Source organism: Pterocles gutturalis, unplaced genomic scaffold (genome assembly GCF_000699245.1).
Source record: "Pterocles gutturalis isolate BGI_N339 unplaced genomic scaffold, ASM69924v1 scaffold27716, whole genome shotgun sequence".
Classification (NCBI taxonomy): Eukaryota; Metazoa; Chordata; class Aves; order Pterocliformes; family Pteroclidae; genus Pterocles; species Pterocles gutturalis.
The window spans coordinates 27,600-52,720 of record NW_010106320.1 but is presented as its reverse complement, the minus strand read 5'-3'; the positions used below and the strand labels follow the sequence as shown (position 1 = coordinate 52,720).

At 34.9% G+C, this 25,121-nt stretch overlaps 1 protein-coding gene across 1 annotated transcript in view; it reads left to right on the top strand.

The window, feature by feature from the left end:
* The window catches only part of LRP1B (low density lipoprotein receptor-related protein 1B), a gene marked incomplete at its 3' end in the record, with an annotated part of 133,373 nt that overhangs the window by 84,920 nt on the left and 23,332 nt on the right, over nucleotides 1–25,121 (top strand). Inside the window, exons 32-45 of the mRNA XM_010087752.1 lie at nucleotides 1,080–1,163; nucleotides 2,710–2,740; nucleotides 2,836–2,952; nucleotides 3,129–3,248; nucleotides 5,118–5,237; nucleotides 11,357–11,473; nucleotides 17,213–17,319; nucleotides 17,874–18,003; nucleotides 19,000–19,106; nucleotides 20,108–20,240; nucleotides 23,102–23,224; nucleotides 23,799–23,921; nucleotides 24,179–24,316; nucleotides 24,818–24,952. Of these exons, the coding sequence (XP_010086054.1) occupies nucleotides 1,080–1,163; nucleotides 2,710–2,740; nucleotides 2,836–2,952; nucleotides 3,129–3,248; nucleotides 5,118–5,237; nucleotides 11,357–11,473; nucleotides 17,213–17,319; nucleotides 17,874–18,003; nucleotides 19,000–19,106; nucleotides 20,108–20,240; nucleotides 23,102–23,224; nucleotides 23,799–23,921; nucleotides 24,179–24,316; nucleotides 24,818–24,952 (1,585 nt within the window). The remainder of the gene's footprint in view (nucleotides 1–1,079; nucleotides 1,164–2,709; nucleotides 2,741–2,835; nucleotides 2,953–3,128; nucleotides 3,249–5,117; nucleotides 5,238–11,356; nucleotides 11,474–17,212; nucleotides 17,320–17,873; nucleotides 18,004–18,999; nucleotides 19,107–20,107; nucleotides 20,241–23,101; nucleotides 23,225–23,798; nucleotides 23,922–24,178; nucleotides 24,317–24,817; nucleotides 24,953–25,121) is intronic.

Below are 25,121 nucleotides of genomic sequence, written 5' to 3'. Positions count from 1 at the left end.
GTTCAGAATAGCTGTTTTTCAAACCCAGCGTGTTAGACAGCATGTCCCCCAACGTGGTACAAGAATGGTGTAGCTCCAACTGGAGGTCCTACTACATAAATAGCTATGAAACCCTAAATTTTCTTGGCAGAAAAGATAAAACCGAGCTAATGCACCGAATTTAATATACCTTTTAAATACAGCTTCATTGAATAATCAATGATTTTTAAAATGTGAAGAAATGAAAAAATTATGCTGAGTTACAGGAAATAAAATATCTTGCACTTCTAAACCTGTCAGTTTCCTTCCTTTCTGTGCTCATACAGACACCAGGTAGGAAACACAACATTTCATAAAAGTTGCTAATAATCTATATGGATTTTTCTCTGTAGCATTAGCTACATAATGAACTCTGATTTTAGATTTAGCCCCAGAAGATTACATCTAGTAATTTCTACTCTTTGTTTTGTTTGCCTTCCTCTTTCAGTCAGAACAAAGGTACAGTGTTGTCTAAGCTCAGAGTAAGGGCACTGCCAAGGTCTTACAAAGGATTCTTCTTTTTTCTTGTACAAATATTTTATCCTTTTGAAACGTTGGAAAGCCTAGCTTCTGGTTTTCTCATTTAATTCAAACAGTAGAAGCGATACTGTATACAAGTACAACACTGCGTGTTAAAGCCCTTTTCTGTAACTGTGGGTGGTTTGGTTTATCTGGAAAAATGATACTAAGTCCGCTTCAACAGCCTACGAAGGCTGGTTAAGAATTGAAGGGGTTGTTTTGAATAAGGTCTTAAATTGATTATTTGATGATTTGATTAATCATAGCATGCAAGAAAATGCAATGAGTGGTTTATATCGGGGCATTTTACGTCAGTGTAGCATTGTCATTGAAACTGCAAGGATTTGTATCAGTGGAAGTCTCAGTGCAAAGCATTTCCAAAAAGCGAACATTTAAAAAATAAGTTTTATAGAATTAACAGACAGAGTTGATTAATGGTACAATGACTTAAGCAGTGAGTCTAATTTTTCATAACTGTACTATCTCTCTTTAAAAATAAATAAATATCAAAGCTTTTCTTCCCTCTTTCCATCCCTTTACAGTTCCGTTGCAAAACTGACAAATGCATTCCGTTTTGGTGGAAATGTGACACTGTCGATGACTGTGGAGATGGCTCTGACGAGCCTGTTTTTTTATTCTGAATATGGAACCCAGTCTTGTCGGTAGAGTCCAAATCAAATATAGTGCTTTATCAATGTTAGGAAGAGGTTTGGGTTTTTGGTTGATTGGTTGGTTGTGGGGTTTTTTTAAAGCTTTTGTTTGCAGCACTGCTTTCTTTTCCCTGGTCTCTGTCAGATCTACAAAGGGTACAGGCTCTTGTTTGTCAACCTGTAAAAGATTTTCATTAACTCACGCCTACTAAGGGTCTTTTAAGGTCTTTGGAAAATCATAAGAACACGTTTTTAATTCTTTAAACTTTTACCTGATCCTAGTTACTTTTTTTTTTTTTTGCTAAAGATTTTTATTTTTGACCTAATTTCTGAGGTTGCTGATTTTTAGATAGAGAGAAAAAATTCTGCCAGAGTATTTGGTTTATTTTTGTGTATAATATAAATGTGGAGTTCTAATCTCATTTGCTTATGTTTCATTGCAATTATACAACTTTAGCTAGCCATTAGTATTTTGTGCAATTTCCTGAACAACAGCATTCTCCATGTGGCTCCTGCTAAGCATCTGTGTATTTATCATGATGTCTTCTAAAAATATTTTTATACTTCTATAAATATTGTCAAAGGAAAGTTTGGAGAGTTAGATCTCACCACTCCAGTACGAATAATTCTATGCAATGAACATTTTTCATACATCCTGTGTAACTTTGACACACCATCCTGAAGGTGATGCAGATACAGCATATTTCTCGATAGTCTCCCATAGGCTAAATAGTAGTTACTGTAGTATCTCCCTGTTGAACTGCAGACACCTGGAAGTCAATTATGATGATGTTTTAAGCATCCCACAGGGTGGCTGCTGTGATGGGAGCTGACTACAAGTTTACTTACTTGTTAGAAAAGTACCTTTCTACCCTACTGGATTCATAAACAGTAATATCTGTTAGTGATGCTATTTTTCAGTCCCAGTCACTGAATATTTTAATACTGCTATATTAATCTACATAAATCAAAAGATGCTTGCCTTCTTCCCTCAAGCTCATACACGCAAAATGCTCTACTATGTGTTTTACAGTCTTCCAGTTAAGGAACAGTTCATTTGATTTTTTTTGTATTGAAATCTCTCACCCATCCTTTTACGATTTTATAATTAGGTCTCTTTTTCTGATGCAGAGGCTTTTGAAGCAAGCTTTAACATATGTAATTATTCCACATAAGATTACATTTTGAGCTACACTATGTTTATATAAAATATTACTGTAGAGGTGCGTAATTGCTTGTTCACTCCAATGGCAGTGGCCGGGAGAAGGAACAAGGTCAGACCTTTCATGGGAAATAGAATTAGAGTGGGACAGATTAGTTTCTTATCAGCAGACGTGAACTCAAGTGTTTATATCCTAAATTGCAAGTCTCTGTTGAGCTAATAGTAAGCATCAACCTGTAGAGGGTTGCACTCTGTATCATTAGTAAGGGAGAACTATAGTTATGCAAATTTAAAATCTTAAGCTTTGAAATTAGTTTTGCAGTAGTACATGTACCTTTTTGGTTACTAATATCTACTCAGATTGAGACTATAAAGGCAAATACAAAGGATTGTATGTTCTTTTGATTAGTCCATAGAAGAACAACACTATTGATACTTTAACCATTCCTCTGATAGTATTCATAAGCAGTTTTCTTTTTTTCTCAGCTGAATTCAAATGTCAGCCAGGACGTTTTCAGTGCGGAACTGGACTTTGTGCACTTCCAGCCTTTATCTGTGATGGAGAAAATGATTGTGGGGACAATTCCGATGAACTGAACTGTGGTAGGTGATTATATATATTGTAGACTTCAGAAACATGCTAAACTGATTTCAATGTGCTTTAAATTTTGTTAAGAAACTAATTTATGTTTTTACTGTTTTACCTTTAGATTTTTACATGTTTTAATCTTTAACTTTTAATCTTTTTAACTTGAGGTTTTTGTTCTTTTAACTTACAGACACACACGTGTGTCTGTCAGGTCAGTTCAAGTGCACAAAGAATCAGAAGTGTATTCCAATAAATCTGAGATGCAATGGACAGGATGACTGTGGTGATGAAGAAGATGAAAGAGATTGTCGTAAGTCCTGTTTAGAGAATTTTTCTCTGACAACTGTAGATGGTTTTAAACAAGGAACTGAAGTAGATTATGTAAACTAGTGTACATGTCCTTTGTGTAAAACAATTCGAGGAACATGCGAAACAGTTAATACACAGGATTGTTTGATGTGCAATGCTTTGTGTACAAGAGAATAAACTAAAATGTCATTTATTAACTTCATTTTTTAAAGTCATTGCAAAGAAGATGGGTGTGTAAACAATTAATTTCAAGCATTTAATTGAGTTTCTGACTTAGGCTGAAACATCCGTTTCACTCTTAACCACCTCACAAATGACTCGTCTTCTTGAGGCTTTCATCTGCCATGCCTTGCAGCAACACATTTCAATGGAAAAATATATTTCACTGCATCTTTTTTTGGACAAGGTGTAGATCCATAGCTCCTTCTACGTCCTTTTTCTTTTGTGGAGTTTTCTGCCTTTTCTATTCCTTTTCCTCTGGAGACTTCTTCATTAATTTACCCATATAACTTGATTTCTGTTTACTCAGCTTTTAATACCTCTTACTTTTCATAAATTCATTTTCACTCCATATTTCATAGATATAAGTAAAGAAAATATTTTCAAATTAAAATGGAAATGTATTGAATAGCCTCTGCCTTTGATCATTTTGTAATTAAAATGATGATACTGTCTTGAAATACATCTCTGTCCTTCGCTTAATTTGTTACTCGGATCTACTGCTGATCTGTGGTGCTTATTGCTGTTTTCTGAGTTAGCTTTCTCAAGGTTTGCATATGCTGCGTTTCTGCAGAGAACATGGCCCTCTCTAAGGGAAGGGTTGCTAAGGATACAAAAGCTTTCTTGGTGGTCGTGTTTAATGGCCATCTTCCAGACAGCTCAGCAGAGCTGTAGCCTCTGACAGATAGTATTATATGCCGGTTTGCATGTTACATTTCTTTAAAAACTGATTAGGTGGGGTCAGGTAAACTCCTGTGGAAGATAGGGAAGATTGCTTTTTTCTTTATAAAGAACTGCACATGATATATGGAAGGTTCCCAAAACCTTGAGGTGTAGCTGACAGAAAGAAATGAAAGAGCAGCAGAGTCTGCAGCACAGCAGAGCTCAGGGACTGTGGGAGGGACAGGGTCAGGATCAGCTGTGATGGAGTTGAAAACTTCCTAGGGATTAGTGGGGATAGGACAGTCTTCTGTGACATAAAGCAAGCTTTTGAATTGTCTGAAACTCAGCCATCAACCCAACTGCAAAGACACAGTGGCTAGTGGGGGAGGATAATTTTTTTATTATTATTTCTGTTCTGTCTTACCTAGACTTTATTAGTGTCTCTCTTACGAAAGTTAAGTGTGCTAGTCTGTATTTTAATAAAACCTCCCTTGTGGGTTCTGAAAACTCTTAAGTTGTCTTTGGGGAGATTACAAGTAGGTCTACCACAAAGTTCATATTGGCTTCATCTCCTGCCACAAGACAGATAACAGATGAGATTACCTATTTCGTTCTAATTAACCTTTCTATCAAACCTTTTTTTCAGCTCTACCACCATTTTGTTTTATATATCAAGTGCCCTTGAAAAAGTCACATTTCATACTTAAGGCTTTCCATATGTAAAATAGAGGTGGTTAGGCTGGTCATCCTTGTAAAGCACCTTGAAATCCCCTGGTGAGGTGTCCTAGCTGAGAATCAGTATTATTATTTTTTTATAAGTATAGTTTGTGGCATAGCCAAGTCTAAATGCTGTTTTCTTACGGAATGTTACATAAGTGATGCTAGAGATAACCACTTTCTGAATTTTAAATCCTAAATTTTTTTTAAACAAATGTTTTGAATATTAGCAGAAATTTCTGGTTTTAATTTTTAATCTTTTTATTTGAAGCTGAAAACAGTTGTTCTCCAGACCATTTCCAGTGTAAGACAACAAAGCACTGCATTTCTAAACTGTGGGTATGTGATGAAGACCCGGATTGTGCTGATGGATCAGATGAAGCTAACTGTGGTGAGTATGATAGTGCGTTTGAATATATTACTGTAACTTAACTTTTTTTGAAAAAAAAGTCGCAAAAGGAAATAATCATCCCACTTGGTATGTCCTCTTTCGAGGTATGGTTGTACTTATCTGATATGATAGCTGTATCTGTCTCTTACAGTTCTTGTTGAATTGTGATCTTTATATGAATAGACTATACACTTCATATTATAATACTGCTTTATTGGCAGAAGCTGTAAATTAGTATCTCATTTGGAGTAAGTGACATTCTTGATTTTTCTCACAGAATTGTCCAGTTTCTATCAATTTATTCTGCATACAATTTTTGCTACTGTAGTTAATAGATAGTGAAAAAGGTAATCATTTGCAGATTGTGCTAGTTAAGATTGGCTGTGCAGAAGGGTCCAGAGCAGATTCCAACTTGACATGGCCAACTTTTGCTTCTCTCTGTGAGCTCTAGGGAGTTTTGTACCCTAACACAAAAATTTTGCATCCCCACAGGACTCCTCCAAGAATCCCTGCTATTTATGAAAATTCTATACTTAAATCTGGTAGTTTGAGAGAAGATCAAGGATAGAATTGCATCATTACCAAATCAAGCCCCAATTTCTATCAGTTTTTACACAATATCCAGAACCAAAGTGTCTTCCCCACTGAGGCAGATTTTTGGAACATAAGTACTAACTTTGAATCCCAGAATTTCTTTCATTGCTTTTTTGAAGGTTCGTTGTTGGATCACAACTATAATGGTACAGTTTTTAGTGTGTTTCTCATTGACAGAACAGAAGAATTGATTATATTTCTGTAGAAACAGTTAAAATTATTTTATTAAGTCAATACTCATAGAAAGTTGAAAATATCTAAGCAGTTTTCAGATTGGTCTATATGTGATATTTGTTTATACAACTGCTATTCATCATCACATCATCACTTGGAAAAAGAAAGATCATGCTGTGTGGTGGTAGTAGCTGTCCTCATTCATTGCTTGCATGGCTGGAAAGTAAATGAAAGAAAATGATAAATATAATATTCCAAGTGAGAAATGCATTACAGATCATTAAAGTGAAAATAAAGGGGTCAATATTATTGGAAAATCATCAGACATGGATTTCAATCCAAGAACTGCACTCACAAGTGCAGAAAAACTTGTGGAAATTTCAAGACTGGCCTATAAAGGAAAGGATGGAAAAATGTTCTGAGATGGAAGAGAACAGGAAAAATAATTGTATAAAGCATTCAAAGCTGACCATTATTTATCCACGTATCAATAAATGGTTTGATGAAACATATGAGTCTGGACAAGTTTATGCTACCACAGGGACATCAGAGTAACAAAATTACAGACTGTAATCAAGAACTAAGCACCCAGACACGGGCTAATTTCTATGGATATGTTTCAAGCAATTGGCACAAGCAGGTATATGAAAATGTTGGAGCTGGTAAAAATGTCTAGGATATTGAACTCTTCCTCAACACTGAAAATGCAAGACCGTCATTTGAATTGTCAAGAAAGGGAAACTAATCATATCAAGTAGAGAGAAGTTACGGTCCAAAAAAATCATTTGGCTTGAAGATGCAGTGAATGCAAAAACTTGTAAAAGGAGGTGAACCTTTGCCATAGAGACTTCATCTCCTGTTCTGAGCTATTCTGGAGCTACCCTCGCACAACTCGTACAAGCCCAACTGATATGGCACAAAGGGTCTTAAAAGAATTCAACTAATACTATCCTCAATTCACAGAGTTTAAAAGCAAAAGGGCGGGGGGGGGAACCTAACACTTAGCAGAAAAAATTGTATTCATAATAGCTACTTCACTGTGATTTTTCATTTAAGCCAATAGAAAGAATAATGACGAAATTACTCAATTAAATAGTGTAGAGGTGCAATGCGTTCAGTCCCAAATTAAACAGACTTTTTCAGTCACAACATATACAACTGGTTATGCTGGTTCATATCTAAGACTCATCTTGCCTTTTATTCTGTCTCTGGCAGAATATCTAGGGAAGAATATGTGAACAAGGCAGGTCTGTAATGAAACTTCCCTGGGATACTCTTCCAGCCTTTGACAATTTGAGAATCAGATATTGTGGGTCAAATATGTCCCTGTATGCAATAATTCTTGATGGATTTCAGTCTCCTTGAACCTTTATAAAGCTTTCACAGCATGCTGTAACAAGGAATTCCACAGCTTAATTAATGAAAAAATATATTTTTATTTTAAATCTGCTAGCTGCATATAGTGCTCTTAGGTTTTGTGCTGGAGGAGACAGAACAATTTATCCATATTCACAGTCTCTATGCCTCGCATGGGTACGTACACATAGAACAACTAAGTTTTGACAAGAACAGGATGGCTTTAGTCATGTTTTAATGTTTTCCGTAGTTTAAGCATTTGAAATATGTTTAAATGACCTTATTGTAGCAGTGGTTTGAATGTGGTTTGGCATTCTGCATTGGTTTCGGGGTTTTTTTTTTTAATTTAAAGGTGGCTATTTTTATGAACAAAGTTTGATAGGATTAGATTATAAAGCTGCAAGCAGAGTATGATAAAGATCTGCATGTGTTGGTGCTAATACTTGTTAAAGTTTATTGTTCATTTCTAAAATGCTTACAATGCAAAATTTGTATAAAGGGTAATCTCTTTTTTGCTTAAGTGCTCCATAGTCATATATGTTTTGCTTAGTCAATATTTGCAGCTGTGTGTTATTGGAGTTATTATATTAAGTGAATTTTTTAGCAGTAGTCTGAATGTATTTAGTCCTCTGTGGTTACTTTCTGACTCAGACAATCGAAGCAGAGTTAGGAAATGTATCCTTATTAATGTGTGTGGTGTTTTTCAAAGAACAGAAAGTAGAGTTAATTCCTGCTTTCTGTCCAGGCAATTAAAAGAACCCATTAGATTATCATAATCCTTGCTCACAACTTTAATACTTTCCATCACAAAATGCCCTGTTTGTGTTAGAATCTGAAGAAATCTCTGTGCGGTCTTGGAGAGTGATTATAATCTGCTCTAAAGGTTATATGTATTTCAGATCTTTATTAGCATAATGTGTCAACATTAGTATGACTGCTTTCTGCTTCCTCATTTTTTTAATATTAATTTTATTTTTAGCCTAAAGAGACAAAGTAGGTTTTTTTTCTGATGATTAAGAATATGTTCTTTCAGACATTTCAAGGATGCTTTCTATAAACTTCAACTTCCTTCAACAGGCTAATAATTTCCTGTAACCAGCGTCAGCGACAGCCTGCCAAGCTCTAGAACAGCTAGCAGATCCTCCATCAAAAGCGAGATTCTTTTCGTTTTGGGTTTTATCCCTCTCAGGCACACACATATGCACACACACAAACGTGCACATAGAATCGTAGACTGGTTTGGGTTGGAAAAGACCTTAAAGATCATTGAGTTCCAGCCCCCCTGCCACATCTATGGCATTAAAATCCCCAAACAGCAATGTAGTGCAATTAGTGAGAAAATAGGGTTTTAATTCGTAGGGATTGATATTTGAATCAAAATGCTTTTAGGGTATGTATGTAATATTTTGGGGTTAGTTTTGTTTTTTGTTTAAGCCTTCATCCTGTTTTCTTTATGCTCATTTAGAATTATTTCTAACATAAAATCCTCGTTAGGTATGCACAAAAGATGAACCCCAACCAACCAGAAGCTGCCTCAGGGGGTCTCACAAGTATCTGAGACGAGGCCTTTGCCTGTTACAGTAGACCAATGAATCTCTTCATAAGGATTTGAAGAGAGAAATACTAAAATTGAGTTATCATTACTTCTTTTCTTTTGTACCTCTCCTGTCTGAACTTCCACATTTTGAGGTGGTCTCATTTTAAGAAAAATGGAAAGTTGTTTAGTGTTGAAGACAGCAATGACAAAATGTGTGTAGGTCCCTGTGTGCTTTTCAAGGTTTCACAATTCAAAAAATAAGGTCTGGCACTATTTTCTTTGAGCCTAGTAAATCAATCTTTCTCAAAAAATCTGATATTATTGCACAACTGTCCCAAACCTTCCTCTTTGTTATATGTTAGTTCTCATATCCTGGTGTTTTCTTTGGCTCACATTGCCGTGAAGAAGGAAATACAAGACACGCAAATCTGTCTTGTAAGACATTGTAAGGTGTAAGCTGCTATGAAAGATCAGTCAACTGAAAGGAAGAATAAAGCTTTCAGATTTGTACAGTGAAGGAGAGCCTTACAAACGTGAAGTATTTTGTATAAAGAAAGAATTAAATATTTCTTTGTGTTTGGTAAAAATAGAGTAAGAAGAAAAAGACGAATATTCAAGTGGTAATCATAAGGTTAGACTGCACATGGGTAAATTAAAAAAAAAAAATCCAGTCTTTCTTCACAAGGGTAAGGAAGCAATGACAGAAAATAGATTTAGCATTCTTGAGAACTAGATAATTCTTTATGAAGAATAAGAAAAGATACAATGCATGTTCTCTTCATCCTAGCATGTAGCTGAAATGAAGAGATGTGATCTCTCTGGCTTCTGTGTATTACTGATTAGATCTTGGTAGTTCTATTGTATGTGGAAGGACAAATAGAATATAATCTGTGGTTAGTCTTTAGGACTCATTTTGTGGGCAGATATGTAATGGGAGATTGTAGGCTTTTCTAGAAGTACTTTGATAAATATAGGAGCATTTCTGATTTGAAACTTGATTTTTTTTTGCTGAGTTACAGAAAAAAAATGTGAGAGTGTCTTATTTTCAGAGGGGGATATTCTTATGTTTTGTGATGTTAAATGTTTTTTAAGAGCTTGCCAATGCAAGTATTTGAGATGTAATGACTGATATATCATAGACTGTTATCTTGAGAAACTTCATAATAAAAATAATTTTGGGAGAAAACTACATACAGTCACAGTATTGGCAGAGAATAAGGAACAAATGCAAAAGGCAGTATTGTAATTACCAAGGGAGCTTCCACACCACTTACTTCCATCTTCTTGATATTCAAATGTAGTTTTTTTTTTTATCACTCTAGTTACAGAACCACACCTAAAACAAAGCACAAAAGGCAGCAGTTTGGGCCATTGCATCAAATCTAATACCTCCAATTTGTGGTCCTTTCCATTTTGCAGGCAAAGAAAGCAGAGAGAGGTTGATTTAAGCTAGTGTTTCAGTTCCTCTTAATTCTGTCAGTTACTAGAACTCAGCAAGTTGTCATGATAGCAATATGAAGTCTGAACTGACATGCTATGAAATAGCCTAATGGAAATTTAAAAAATTTCTTCTGAAATATCATCACAGTGACATGTAATTTTAAATATGTCATTGAGGCTTTTACAAAGCAAACTTTTTTTTTTCCCCAAAGAAAATGTCACTGATAACTTTTTAATTTACTTCACTTCATCTCAGTCTTTAGAAACTGAAAGAATTACTCAAGAAATAAGAAGTATAAATAAAACACAGAGGCAGCTCTTTCCTGCTGGAGGAGTTCAGGGTGTTCATAGGTCTCCAAGAGGCTTTGCCTACGATGCTACTCTGTAAACAGGAAAGCTCATTGAAAATTCACTGCATGAAGAAAATTAGTCTCAGTTCACTATTATATGCTTTATAATATTTTACTTTGTATAAGTTGACTCCCAATCCAAGACACCAGAAGGTGAAAATGTAAATCAAAATGCAAATTTTTCTGTCAGGTATGATTAATCTTAAAATACTATATTCAAGCATATCTTTTGAGAAATATATATTTTGCACATTTTCAAATAAGTATTCTTGTACTTTACTGTGATCTGATCTTTTTTAAAGCAATCTTAAAGATAAATTCAAGGAAAAGTCAATGCAGTTTTTGAGATTCAATGCAGTAATACGCTTTTTCAAACTAATTTGTGATTGCTTCTGAATTTCATGGTTTTTACTTTAAATGACAGAGTATACAGTCATTTTAATTTTATCATCAAATTTATGAGCATATCTCTTTTGGTATAAATGAATAAATAGAATCTTTAAGAATGTAGTATGAGAAATAAATTATTTCTGAAAGTAAAATTTCAAGTATTATGATTGCTCCTTCTTAAATGTGTCTAGCAATATTGTCGTGTCACTGCTTAGTAGCAGTCTTTCCCATTTTGACTCTGTCTGCAATGATGGAAATGATGTTTATCTTAATTACAGATAAAAAAACCTGTGGGCCTCATGAATTCCAGTGCAAAAACAACAACTGTATTCCAGATCATTGGAGGTGTGACAGCCAAAACGATTGTGGCGATAATTCCGATGAAGAAAACTGTAGTAAGTAACTTTTACCTGAGTACATGTTATAAGAAGTGAAGTCAGTTTAGCAACGTGTAAGAGGAAACCTTTTAATTCTGGTAACTGCACATGTATGTTTTTATACAATGCCATCAGATCCATTGAAAATCAGTTGACCAAAATTGAAAATGTCCCCTGCTGAAATTCTCCATTTTATTCATTATTATAAAGAGCTGTAATTCTGCATCAGCTATGCAAAAATGCCTGACCTATGACTTCTCAATAATCTGATCAATTCAAAGTAATGATTACAACGAGTTTACCTTTGTCAATAGGTTACATATCACATTTCTTATCTCTTGGTAGGAATCATAAAAACTACTCAGTGATAAGAGTGATAAACGTTTGTTAACAGTAAAGTTTGATGAAACACTACCTGCCGTTTGCATTTATTATATTCCTGAGATGATTTGTGTTGTTTTCTATATTGAGAGGTCCATTTCTGTCCATCCTTCATCACATTAAGTAATGTTGCTGTTCAAAGTAGCTCAGTTTGCCTAGTTCTCTCCTACCTGTGAGGAACCTGAATGCCCGATAAATCCGCAAAACAGTATTGCTGTTTGTTTGCAAAGTAAGTGTTAAACATCTTATTTGAAATTTACCATGTGTGAAGTGGGATTTATTTATCACCCAGTATTAATAGTTTTCTTTCCTAAAGTTTAAATTATCATAGTGCAAAGGGATTAAAAAAAAAATGATGGAGCTATAATCTATCTATTTTTTTTGAATTATTTATTAAGCTTGCCATTTTGTTTTCACATCAATAATTAAGTTATATATTCAGTTGTTGGCTGTTCTCTGGGTTATAGAATAAAGTGTAATGAAACAAATGTATATGAAATTGAAACTTCAAAAGTGTTTGGCAAAGTATATTACCTTGCACATTACAATAAGTTGTTCATAGCATACATTAATTTATAAAGGGCTTGTCAGGTAATTAGATCAGAAAATGAGTTGTTTCTCAAGAATGCAGAATGAATTAATTGAATTACAGAAATTCAGCTCAAATATTTGTTTCTCTTTATAGTTTTTTCACATGCACACACAGCATCCTGTGAAGTTATCAGAAGTGAAACAGTGCATCTTTCAAACTATCACATATGGGTGTGAAAAATTATTAGTGGTATAATGTAAATTATGGGTTGTGCCCATTATGACTTTGTTCTTTAACTGTATTTCTCTTACAGACTGTTGGTTTTTAACAATATTTGTCTTACAGTCTGTAGTGAGAACCATCCTTCCTAGCTTATTTCTTTGCTTTCTTTGGCTTCTTATCTAACATGTATATAGCTGAATGTAAATCTCTTGTGCTTCTTCAAAAAACTGGCAAGGTTATTGGAGCAAAGTACATCCTCACCCATGACTTTGTCAGAAGCAGTCTGATAGGAGCACCTCACAGAAGAGATGAAAGTGTCACGTTGATGGGAACCTAGGCAAGGACACATGGGAAGCAGAGTTTGCACTGGAGAGAGCAGTGCTAATGGGACGCAATGCTTGCGATAAATGTCATTAAATGGCAGCTCAACTTTCCAGTGAATATCTTAAAGTTTGGAAGACCTTTTTAAAACGTGAAACCTAATGAAGGTTGACAACTGTCATTTGGACCTTCCCATATAAGTAAGAGTTATTAGGAAGGTTATAGGTCTGTACTGAGTTAGCACTAAGCAAAGCAGAATGCATTTTTAACTCTTCTGAAGTATTTAATATCTTTTTGGAGGGGAAATTTGCTTTTAGAGTTCATTTGGATTTTTTTAAAACAAATTAGGGCAAAACCAGTATTTTTTTCTTGCAGGGAACTTCAAAAAATGGACAATTCCATTGTAACGACTTTCTTATTCCTGCTCAAAAGAAGGCAACAGTAGTGTTTTATTGAATGTAATTAAGGAAAATATAATACACAATAAACATTGAAGCAAAGAAAATGTAATGTTGCTGTAGAAAGACATTAATTCAATCAGTGTAGAAATATTACTGTTGCTAGATAATCTTCTTCAGTGCTGTTTTGTTGCTTCTACAAGTTGTCAAGAGAACAAATTAGTTAATTTGTTTTTTTCCGAGGCACGTATGCTACTTTAGTATGATAAAATGCTGTGTACCAAAGGTTTCTTCTTTTATGTGTCTTATGCCTAGATTAACAAAGAACAAGTGGCTTCTTTGTTCTGGTGAAGTACAATACCAAGTAAAGTTATTGACAATAAATAAGTAAAGGAAATCTGCATTTAATACCACATTAAGTATATGAAAAAGCTCTCGTATGACCACTCATATTAACTTGTGTTTGCAGACATTCATTCTGCTGCATGGTCCATGTTATTGTTTTTAGCAGTGTTGTAGTGGAGAATTATAATGGAGGGTGGTTTTGGTTTTTCCTCCTCTTCCATTTTGTCATATGTACTGGTTTTGGCTGGCATAGATTTAATTTTCTTCATAGCAGCTCCCATGGTGCTGTGCTTTGGATTTGTGACCAAAGCAGTGTTGGAGACTGTGTGTGGCTGTGTGTGGCTTGGCTGCCCTCCGGGGTTAACTCACAACATCATCATGATACTGTTTCACTGATGTTATGTGGATGCATCATACTGGATATTTTGGCTTGACTTATTGAAAGGTTTCAACTCCAACACAGCCAACTAGTAGTAGATCCGATGAATACCCATTCATCAGAAGAAAGCATGGCCTAAGTATGTCTCCTAATACCTCGAAATCTTTGTGATCTACTGCCAAATGCCAGGATGAATCAAGAAGTCAATGTACACTTCTAATTCATTTTGTTTGAAGTGCTCCTATCCCATGTTTGTAATTATGTTATTTGTTTTTCTGTGTACAAGTTCCAACTTTTCTAGTATACAACTTAGTTTCTCTAAAAGTTGGCTTTGTAACAGCTGTTACAAAACATAAAATTCTCACAAAGAGCACATATATTTAAGCTCTACAAATACATCTAAAAAGTGCACTGTAAGTTTGAACTTCATATACTATTTTAAGAAAAAAAGTTATGGGTTTTTTTCCCTCTTGCCTGTATATCAGTACATCAGTCTCTTAAAAAAACCTTTCGTTCATGACTTAGTGCAATATCCATGCCTATTAAATGTAAAATTGAACCCCAAATATGAAATAATTTTAAATGTTTCTCATGAGATCCTTTTTTTGCTGCCATTTAAGTTGATGACAGGTGTCTGTTGGCTCTGCAGATTATTTTCAGACTTTAAAATGTGAAAGAAGTAGATCACCTTATGTGCTGTGTTTCAATAAAATTCTTTCTAATAATTCAAAAATGCTCTTCCTGGGAAGCACTTTCAGTGTTCTTATAAAGCAGAAGCTGAAAGATGCTGTCCTTCATTTCGTGTACAAAAGTCTATCAATAGTTATTCCTTTCACTAACAGTCTGAGCACTGATGGGAACGTACTCTTCTGTGTTCATATGTAAATCACAGAGATGTATTCCAGCAGCAGAAGAAATCTTTCTTGCAAACATGGAACTAAGAAGTTAGCTCATTGTGTACATTTTTCCAGCATCAGATCTCTGTTTATAAATAATTCATTAGCGGTATAGGCAGTGTATTTGCTTATATTTTGCAAATTAATATAGAAACATGACAAATGTTTATTTGCATGTGAATTACTTTTTCCACAAATTATTTCCTTTACGTAGTTTGTTATAGCGTGAACTTCCTTTTCCCAGCCTGTTGACAAACAAAAGAATCAAATGTCAGTGATTTCATAATGTTTATACAATGAGCTTTTGCTTTGAAAAAAATTCAAAATAGTATGTGTATAATCTAAGAATACATATAAATGTTAACCTTTGATTTGCTTAAATAGAATATTGCTGGAAAACGGAGGCAGTTGCTGTAGATCTGCTTTTACTATGACTCCTACAACTTCAAACTGAAAAGTTGTGCCTTCCTGAAAAATGAAAGTTCTCTTAAAAACTTTCAAACAGGGTAATTTGGCTTTTTTTATGGAGAGAAAAAAAAAAAAAAAAGTAGCTGAAAGGTTCAGCTGTTTTGAAACAGGTTTTTGATTTTAATAAATCCAGAAAACAAAAAAAAAGTTCAACTTTACATTATATCTGGATGACTCATGTCTAGTGTATGCTCATGATGGTATCTACCAAATTCTTCTAAATTGGAAGCCTCTAATTTTGTGTTTGCTTTCCTTGATCACTATGGTCGTTTTTAAAACGCATTCATGCTTCTGCCTTCCCCAACTAGCTAGCAGACCCTTTAGCATTACCCAGTCCATTTACTCTCCATTGCTACTGTCTGCTCTGTCTCTCCTCTTTTTTACCCTTCCTCCGTTGATTTAGTCACTGTCATATACCATTTGCCTGAACTCTTTTCCCATCTCTCTGTTGAAATTACTAATTAATCCTTATTCTTGATTTTGCATTATTTACGTAATGCAGTGTTTACTGTGATGGAAATAATCCCCCAAATAATCCTTCTTTGCTTTTTCAGTCCTGCTGTCCCAGAGCTCTCTGACTGGCACAGTCTACACTGCATGTTAGAGACTTGCTGAGATTCTGCTCGGTCCCCACTACTTCTCTACCTTTGTATAATCTAATGGTCCAAACACACTAACTTCATTTTTTTTCCCCAATGTTTTTCATGATGGTCCTCATTTTCAGGAAGAAAGTGCATAGTGTTCTGCTGGGGGACTCTTCCATGCTGCTCCCCTTGCCAGTGTTTTTGTGGCAGCATTGGCGAAAACACAGAGCTGAGCAGACAGTGAAGTAAATTGGGTGAAACAGCCAATCTCACCTTCCCAGGATTGCTCCATCACTCCCTGCAGCCTGCTTCCTGTTTGCTTGGCCTGTACCCTGAATTCATTCTCTGTCCACTCTTCCCCTTCATTGTGTCCACCTTTCATAATGACTTCAGACTTCCCTGTGTTTTGTTTCTTCACAGGGAGTAGAACACCATACCCGTTTATCACAAAACATCCCACTTACCTTCCAGCCATGATTGTCTCCTATCCACCTGTAAGCTCCTTAGACTCTTTTTATCTAACATCTCCCTTCTGTTTCCCTAAAATTACTTGAAAATTCCATCTTTCTCCTTACCTTTTCATTTTCTTTTCTGTGTTTTCAAACCAACAGTAGGGGCTTTTTATGAAAGTATACTGACTTTTGCAACTTACTGTATTAAATATCTAACAATTTTGTCAGTATTTCAGTCAGTGGATTATTGTCATGCTTCCTCCCATGCTTAATTTCTGTAAAACTGGATTATTTTACTTGAGGCTCCAAACCTTACCTCATCTCGAGACTGTTCCCCTGAATGGGTAACACAGGGGAAGCTGACTCTTGACAGACACATATGGTAAAAGGTAGGTCATAAATGGTATGCTGTTGCTTGGCTGAAAATCAAAGATCTGGTTAGTTCTAATTACGTTGGATATTAACAGCTGCAAAATTAATTCCCAATCCGTGATACATATCTCACAAAAGCTGTAATAAAATACATGCATTGAAATAAATAATATTTATATAGTTGGCATTACATAATTTTTCCAAAGAAATTTTGATAGAACTGAAATGCAAATATTTTCATTGCTATCTTATGAACCAAAATCCTGCAGAAAAATAAATTCCTTGTGGTTTGCAAGTTGGCGGGTTTGACTTTGTTATGGTCATTCATTGATTGATTGGAGGTTTTTATGTATAAAATATTTATGGAAATGTTAATAAACCTAAGGTTGTTACTTTTCCTTATTCAGAGCCTCAGACATGCACTTTGAAAGACTTTCTTTGTGCAAACGGAGACTGTGTTTCAGCAAGGTTCTGGTGTGATGGAGACTATGACTGTGCAGATGGCTCAGATGAGGTAGGCTTCTTCCAGGAAAAATATTGCTTTAGAAAATTAGTTTTATATTGTTGGAGAATGGATTCCCACATAAAAATAATTTAAAAAGTAGCCGTGGGAATTCTACGCATAGATCCATATATGTGTATATGTCTTTACTAAATTAAAACCAAACCTGTTAGTTATCCTGAAAAGAGAACAGGCAAATCAAATCAAGTCATGTTTAAAAGTAGTCTGCAACTTTTTGGCCCAGCAATGATCTTCCTGGCCTGGATGTATTTTTTGTTCTGGATGGAGAACCACTCTTTCTACACACAGCAGTGTTTTGGTTTGTGGATTTTTTCAAGAAAACAATGTAGACTGTTAGATGTGTAGCAGAAGCTCACTAGATAATGTTTTGCTGGTTTTCTGTTCTTTCCTGTCCCTTTTGTCTCTTCCCTATTTTATTTCACAAAGCATTACTGTATTTTGTAGTGTGGAGGAGTATAGGCTTTAACTTCTCTGATCAGCTGGATATTTACCAATGATTATAATAAACTCTTCATCTCGTATGTACGTTGTTTTTATTGCACCAGAGGTATTGTGAAACAGGGTGTTCGAGAGATCAGTTCCAGTGTTCCAACGGTCAGTGCATATCAGCGAAATGGAAATGTGATGGTCACGAAGACTGCAAACTTGGGGATGACGAGCAAAACTGTGAACCAGGTATGGTTTTAAATAATGCTGAGAAATAAAATGAAGCAAGGAATAAATCAGATTGAAACAGAAGAAAATAAATCAAGGTTCCTTGTGCACTAGAAGTAGGCAGGAGCGCAAAGAAATCTGAAACACTTTATCTTTTGTCTTCCTACTCATGTTTTGAAAAATCTACTTATATACAGCTATGCAATATGTGGCTTGTTGGGGGAAATGGTGTTTGATTTAATTATATTGAAATATAATTTGATAATGTATACTTAGCTTACAAAATACTGCTCTGAAGAAAAGCAGTAATTTTTAGCATGCTGATAAATTTTCTCAGGGTATTTTTTGCTTTGTGGTGTTCGTTCAGATTTTACTAATCCTTATGCAAAGGTTTTCTCTAGCAAATTATTATTATTGTTGTTATGGTTTTATTTCCTTGTTCCTACATTGGAAAATGCAGTTGTTTCTTTTTTGCAGGAATTGGCCTAAATTTTTTGTAAGCTTTGTCTAGATTGGTGCAACTGATAGGAGCCTATGACAAAACTCCCCTGATTTACAATGCAACAAAAATGTCCACCTATATTTTAGATAAAACTGATTAATATGTGTTTATTTTAGTTGTAATAATGTATACTTTCAAAAACTGTGGTGTCTTATAAATTAAGTTCATTTGACTGTAAATACATAACATTAGCTAAATCCTAAGCCCGTTTTAAATAATGCATTTTTTATATGCACTTATTTGATGAATATGTGTGTTGTTACCATTGTTGCAAAACATAAGGAAAATATTAAAATAAATTTTTCAATGATAAAATACAAATATCCTTTCACTATTGTTATACAATTTACTTAGGATTCAGCAATTCAGTGTTGTCAAATATTTTGTTGTACTTTGCAAATTTTTTTTGAAAAAGGTCTGGTCAACTATGTTAGCCAGATGAAAACACTAAATTATAAAGTAACTTATTTATAAATTGTCTTTTTCTTAATGCTAAAATATGTGTTTGTAACTAGCATCTCCAACCTGCTCTTCAAGTGAGTACGTGTGTGCAAGTGGAGGCTGTATTTCGGCGTCTTTGAAATGTAACGGAGAGTATGACTGTGCTGATGGATCTGATGAGGTAGATGACAAATTTCTCATGTTTTTTTTTTTTTTTCTTTTTTTTTTCCTATTCTCTGACGTGGAATTTGTTGTCACTTTTAGATTTGAAAATAATAAAAGGGCAGATTTGGGTTTTTTTGCATCCACTGCATGACACTGCCAGGTCAATTTAGCCCCATGATTTTGGTTCCTTGGTAGTTGCACTGCATTATGTTTGTTTGCTTTGTGACCATCTTTTGGAGTAGACAAATTTTCTTTTCTTGAAAAAAAAAATTGGAATTTTTTTTTTTCAAAACATTACAAATTATATGATTCAAATGTTTCCCCTAAGTCAAAACCTGGGCATTGCTGAGTGTACTTCAGGGACTGCTGCATACTGTCGGTGTGGACAAGTCCGTGTCATATTTGGCTCCCTCTGTCCTCTAGATTCACCCAATACAACCTTCGCAGGCACCTCGGCTTCCTTGGACCTTCCTGCCATGCTCTTCCCACATGTTGAGCTGTTGGTATATTTTTGAAAAATTACCACCTTCGTTGAACAGCTTTCAGAAAAAGAAAACTGAAAATAGTTGTTCTTTCTCAGAGCCTTAAAGGTACCACTTAAAATATGAAGGATGCCTGAGCCAGATGCTACACAGTGCAGGTGAAAACAATCGACCCTGGAGGTTTGTACTCCGGATCGATGTGGACATGAACCAGTTCTCACTGATGGGCCTCACATCCAGGGTTGTTTCTTGTAGGGCATTTGACTTAAGAAATGTAAATGTAGCCATTGCTCTGATTACTAATACTAAGCAACATAAGGAAGTACTATCAGAACATATATAACGTGTGGTTAAAATTTCTCTTGGACTTTGGTAACTATTTAAATTGCACATTCCATTGTCAGGGCCAACTTTATTGTATTAAATACTTAAAACAATAAAAAAACACTAGTGGTAGATGATGTTAGGTTTGTATTTAAGTATGTTGTTGTTTTTCTCATTCATTGATACTTGGTTCATATCTATATTCACACAGATGGATTGTGTAACAGAATGCAAAGAAGATCAGTTTCGATGCAAAAATAAGGCCTACTGTATCCCTGTCAGATGGCTTTGTGATGGGATCCATGACTGTGTGGATGGCAGTGACGAAGAAAACTGTGACCAAGGCAAGAGTCACTTTTCTTTATGGGTTTTGTATTAACACACATTTTAAGTTAGTGGTACCCTGGCCATTCTGAGTGATGAAGTGCAAGCTCTGTGACCTCTTTCGACAGTAGCAGCTTCACAAGCAATGTGTAGGACAAAGCAAAACTTACATTGTTTATAACTCACAGCTCATTCTTTACATTTCCTTCCCAAAGGACCAAATCTTGTGTTGTTACTGGAAGCTTGTTCTGTCTCATCAGAGGAATCGGTAATAAGTCCAGTTAATTTATGGTTTTACAGGCAACATTAAATTACAAAGCCGTGCAATATAATGAAAAATTGCTAAATAAATAATCTTAAGACCCCAGTTTTCTGTTTATTTCCATGGAGATTAAATGCTGCAACTAACCGGAACCCATAAAACTACATTTCGAATTTTCACTCTTCTTAGGGAGGAGAACTATGCACATAAGTTGATTCAAATGAAGCTAAATACTACGCTCAGACGTTCATGGTTATGATTAAGCTTCCAAATATGTTCTTCAGAAGTACATGTGTTGGTCTAATTCTCATAGTTGCTGCAAATTCACAAATCTTGTTCTGATGTGTCTTTTCAGTTGAGATTTCATATATATTTCATACATATCTATCTATACATGCACACACAATATGCAAATAAAGATTATTAAACAAGTTCCTTATACTATTCCTTCTGAGGGAAAGACCGTGCAAAAGTCTTTATTTCTGATTATTTTTTTTAATTGAGCCTTGCTTCAGCTATCAGGCAGTAGGTGTGTTAACTCTGCACAAGGTTCTTAAGTAAGTGTCGTAATATAGTAATTGTGACAAATGCAGAACTTCTCACTCCACTTAGAGGAGTGTTTGGAAGTGTTGAAGAATGAATTGTTTTAAGAAGACTGAAATAATAAAGTTTTCAAAAACTTCTAGTCCAGTTTTAAAACTGCTCTTAAAATATCTGGACTGTATCTCTCTAAAAACCAATGAAGTGTAAGTAAGTAGCAGCGCACTTATTTTATCTGAAGCCCACATTATTCTTTGGGTAGCGTAATTGAGCTTCTGTGGACTGCAAATTGCTTAAAATGTAATAAGAAGCCTCTTGCCTAGTTGGTTATTGCTATAATACTTTGTATTTATGTCACAATTATGATTTCTGTTATAGAAATCTGTTCTATAAAGGAATTATGACAGGCAGAGCAATCACAGGAAACAAATGCCAGTTTATCTCAGTGAAAACTGATTTTTTTTCCTCTTTGCAAATACAGCAAAAACAAATGGAGTTTTATTCTGTAGCATTCTAAAGCTATCTCCGCAATATTTATCTGTAACCCACTGTGCATATTTATAAGCATAGCTCTTTTCAATCTTATACAACTAGAATTATGGTTTTATTGTGATTACACACACAATTATTTATATTCATGTCTTTCATTATGAAAAATACTTGAATTTTATATATTTTTCCTTGGATGGTAGCAAAGAATATTTCTGTTAATGTTCACTAGTGATATTTGCAATGGGAGTGAATTATATTTGGTAACGTAGTGTGAAAGTTCCCAACTTCCTCATACATGGTGGATATTTCATGCAAATTAATTTTCTCAAGAAAAACTGAACCCTTTATAGCAAAAGAAAGCCTTTTGATGGTTTTAATGGAGTGTGAACAGGGCACAGAAGGAATAAGTAAAAAGCCAATGGAGCCTGATCTAACTGTTAGGATGGGTGTAATGCATTGAGGTAAGTGAGAGTTTTGGTGTTACCATATAAAATTTCATTGTTTCCTCCTCTGAAGGTACACACCTTTATTTCTTTTATACTCTGCTTCTCTCAGGAGAGAGAATTAATTTCAAGAAGTTTTCATGACTTCATCGATTGGTAGTGGTAAAATTTAGTCATGATTTTAAACACAATGCCTTCCTGCTGCTACATGTGTTAAAACTAAATCCAACTTGAACCAATTTTTAAAGCTTGAGCATCCCAGCTTTTAAAACATTTTCTCTTGTCCTCTGTTCCATTTTGTTAGATGATTCAGTGTTCAATCAATACTTAAGTTGCATGGAAGAATTTATTCGTGCTGCATCTGTGTTCAGTACATGTCCTAATGAGAAGTTTCAGAAGTTACAAAAAGGAAGAGACTGTTAGAGGTCAACTAGTCTTAACTACTCTGGGCCTACCTGGGTAGATCTTCCCTAGTTACAGGGTTGATGGGGGCGTTACAAGCCCGGCCAAGCCTGTTACTCCTCAGCAGAAAAACAAGCTGCTACCTCATGGCTAAGGGACTGCAATCGCTTTGTCCCTTCTGAAGACAACGTGTGGCTCAGAGAGTGGGAGCAGGAAGAGGTGGAGGATCAGACATTCATGTGAAACAAACCTGGACTGAAGAGGTCTTTCACAAACCTGACGATATTTCCGTCGTCTGGTTTGTACCGTTCTCTGATAGCACAACTTACTGATGTACACAGCCAGGTCTTTTCTGCAAGGCAGCATCACCAAAGGAGGTCACAGACAGAAAGATAGTTTAAGCATCTGTAAATGCAAGTGGAACATGCCACTAGTGAGTTCTCAGTGTCTGTCTTTGATAACTGCCCTTACAAGTCAGGCCGAATAGGCAATTCCTAGCTAATAGTCATGAAAAGAAAGTGAAAGAGGTGTATGGTCAAGCAAGACGTTTTTAAATTGGTATTCGTCTCTGCCTCTCCAACTCTTTCATTTGGGATTTGTTCATTTAGTTATGTTACGTGTGTCGTTCTCTGCAGATAGTAGGTGATAAGTGGTTGTACTGGTTTTATCAAGAATTGACATTCTTTCTTTTGTCTTTCTGTTTTCCTGGGGTTTTTTTTCTGTCATCTTTTCATCCTTCCAGGAGGAAATATATGTAGAGATGATGAATTTTTATGCAACAATTCCCTCTGCAAACTGCATTTTTGGGTTTGTGATGGTGAGGATGACTGTGGAGATAACTCTGATGAAGTTGCTGAAATGTGTGGTATGACGTTAAGTTTTTCAGCACTTTTCATGTAGTAAAGCAAGAAATGACGTGTAATATACATAAATATAAAAGGACATACGTGTCTAGGCCTTCTTTGACTGTTAAAAGATTAGCTTGAAATGTGGGATATAGTGTTCTGTTATTGTTAGCAATATTGTTATTGCTATTTACGTAATTTCAGATAAGAGATTTGTGAAAAATTAATCTTTTTTTTGTTGGAAATGCACAGATGGGAGAATGTTACTTCTACACTGAAATATTGATAGTAATTAAATATATTACTTCCTTTGTTTTATTTCTGGCATGTTTACTCATTCTCAAAAAGAAAGTGTAATTACACTTATCACACAAAATAATTTAATTCCCTAAATGAAAAACATATACTGTAAAGAGTGTTCAAGTGTTATTCCATTAGTTACTGAATGTTAAAATCAAGTACCATTCGTATGTCAAGTGTAACTGTGTTCCCATGCCTGCTTATTGCTTTGATAAGGAGAGATTAAACAAAGTTCAGGAATACTAGGTGGTTAATAGCTGGTTATGTTTTTTTTTTTTTTTTTTTAATATACAGTAAAGTTTCCATGCCCTCCAACAAGGCCGTACAGATGTAGAAACAACAGGGTTTGTCTGCGACCTGAGCAGATTTGCAATGAGGTTGATGACTGTGGTGATAACTCCGATGAAGAGCACTGCGGTAGGTGATATTACCTTTCAAGGCATTCAGATCAAAGAAAACAACTTGAAGGCAAAGTTTGTTACAGAGATCTGCTTGTCCTTCAGTAAAGCTTAACTGGAGGTTAGTAGATCAGAATTTGAACTGAAAGAAATTAAGCTTTGAATAATTTCCAGTTGCTTAATGCTTGATGGTCATTCCCATTTGTATGTGTCTAAAATAATCTAAGAATCCTAAATACAGGTTTATTTTTCTCTTATTAATTTGTAATTATATAGATAAAATCACATATAAAGCAAGACCATGTAAAAAAGATGAGTTTGCTTGTAATGATAAGAAATGTATTCCGATGGAGCTACAGTGCGATTGGTTTGATGACTGTGGAGATGGTTCAGATGAGCAAGACTGCAAAATAAGTAAGTTTGGCTGACAAGATACGTTTCCATGATTGTAGCAAAAAAGAAATAATTAACTGAGACTTTCATCCATGCAAAACCTACTCAACAACACAGAATTTAATTAATGTTAATTTTTTAGTTAAAAAAAGAGTTAATTCTGTTTGACATACCACAAGAGGAAGGCAAATTTTATAGCTATTCAGGTTGCAGTAGTTTTTAGAGTAGTTCTTGAGTTTTTGAAGTAGTTTTGCTTTTAAGTTGATTGCATTTTATTTCATATCTGCAACAAGATAGATTTTAGTATAAAACTCTTGATGTGAATTGAAGTACCTCTATTGAATTCTGTCGGTTTATATGCATATGCAGGTAAATACTGTAATGTCAGATATTTGTTTAAAATTCACCTGATACTCATTTAACAGAAAGATAAATTTGTTATTTGTTGTTGTTATTTTCCATCTCATTTTTAAGTTTAAACCAATTTCTCAGTGGTTTTTTAGACATTTTGTTTATGTTTAGGTGTCGCTGAATATACATGTGAAGATAACGTGAATCCTTGTGGAGATGATGCATACTGTAATCAAACAAAAACATCACTACTGTGTCAGTGTAAACCTGGATTTCAGAGAAACAAGAGGAATAGACAATGTGAAGGTGGAGATCTTTTCCATCATCCCTTGCTGTAAAGTATTAAACATTACCTGCGTGGTCAATTTTCTATGCTGGAGAAGGAGATACATATCACATACTTTTTTTCACTGAGTAAAAACTGTTGCATAGCTATGGGATTAAGAAATCAAGAAAAGAAACTGAAAGGATTTAC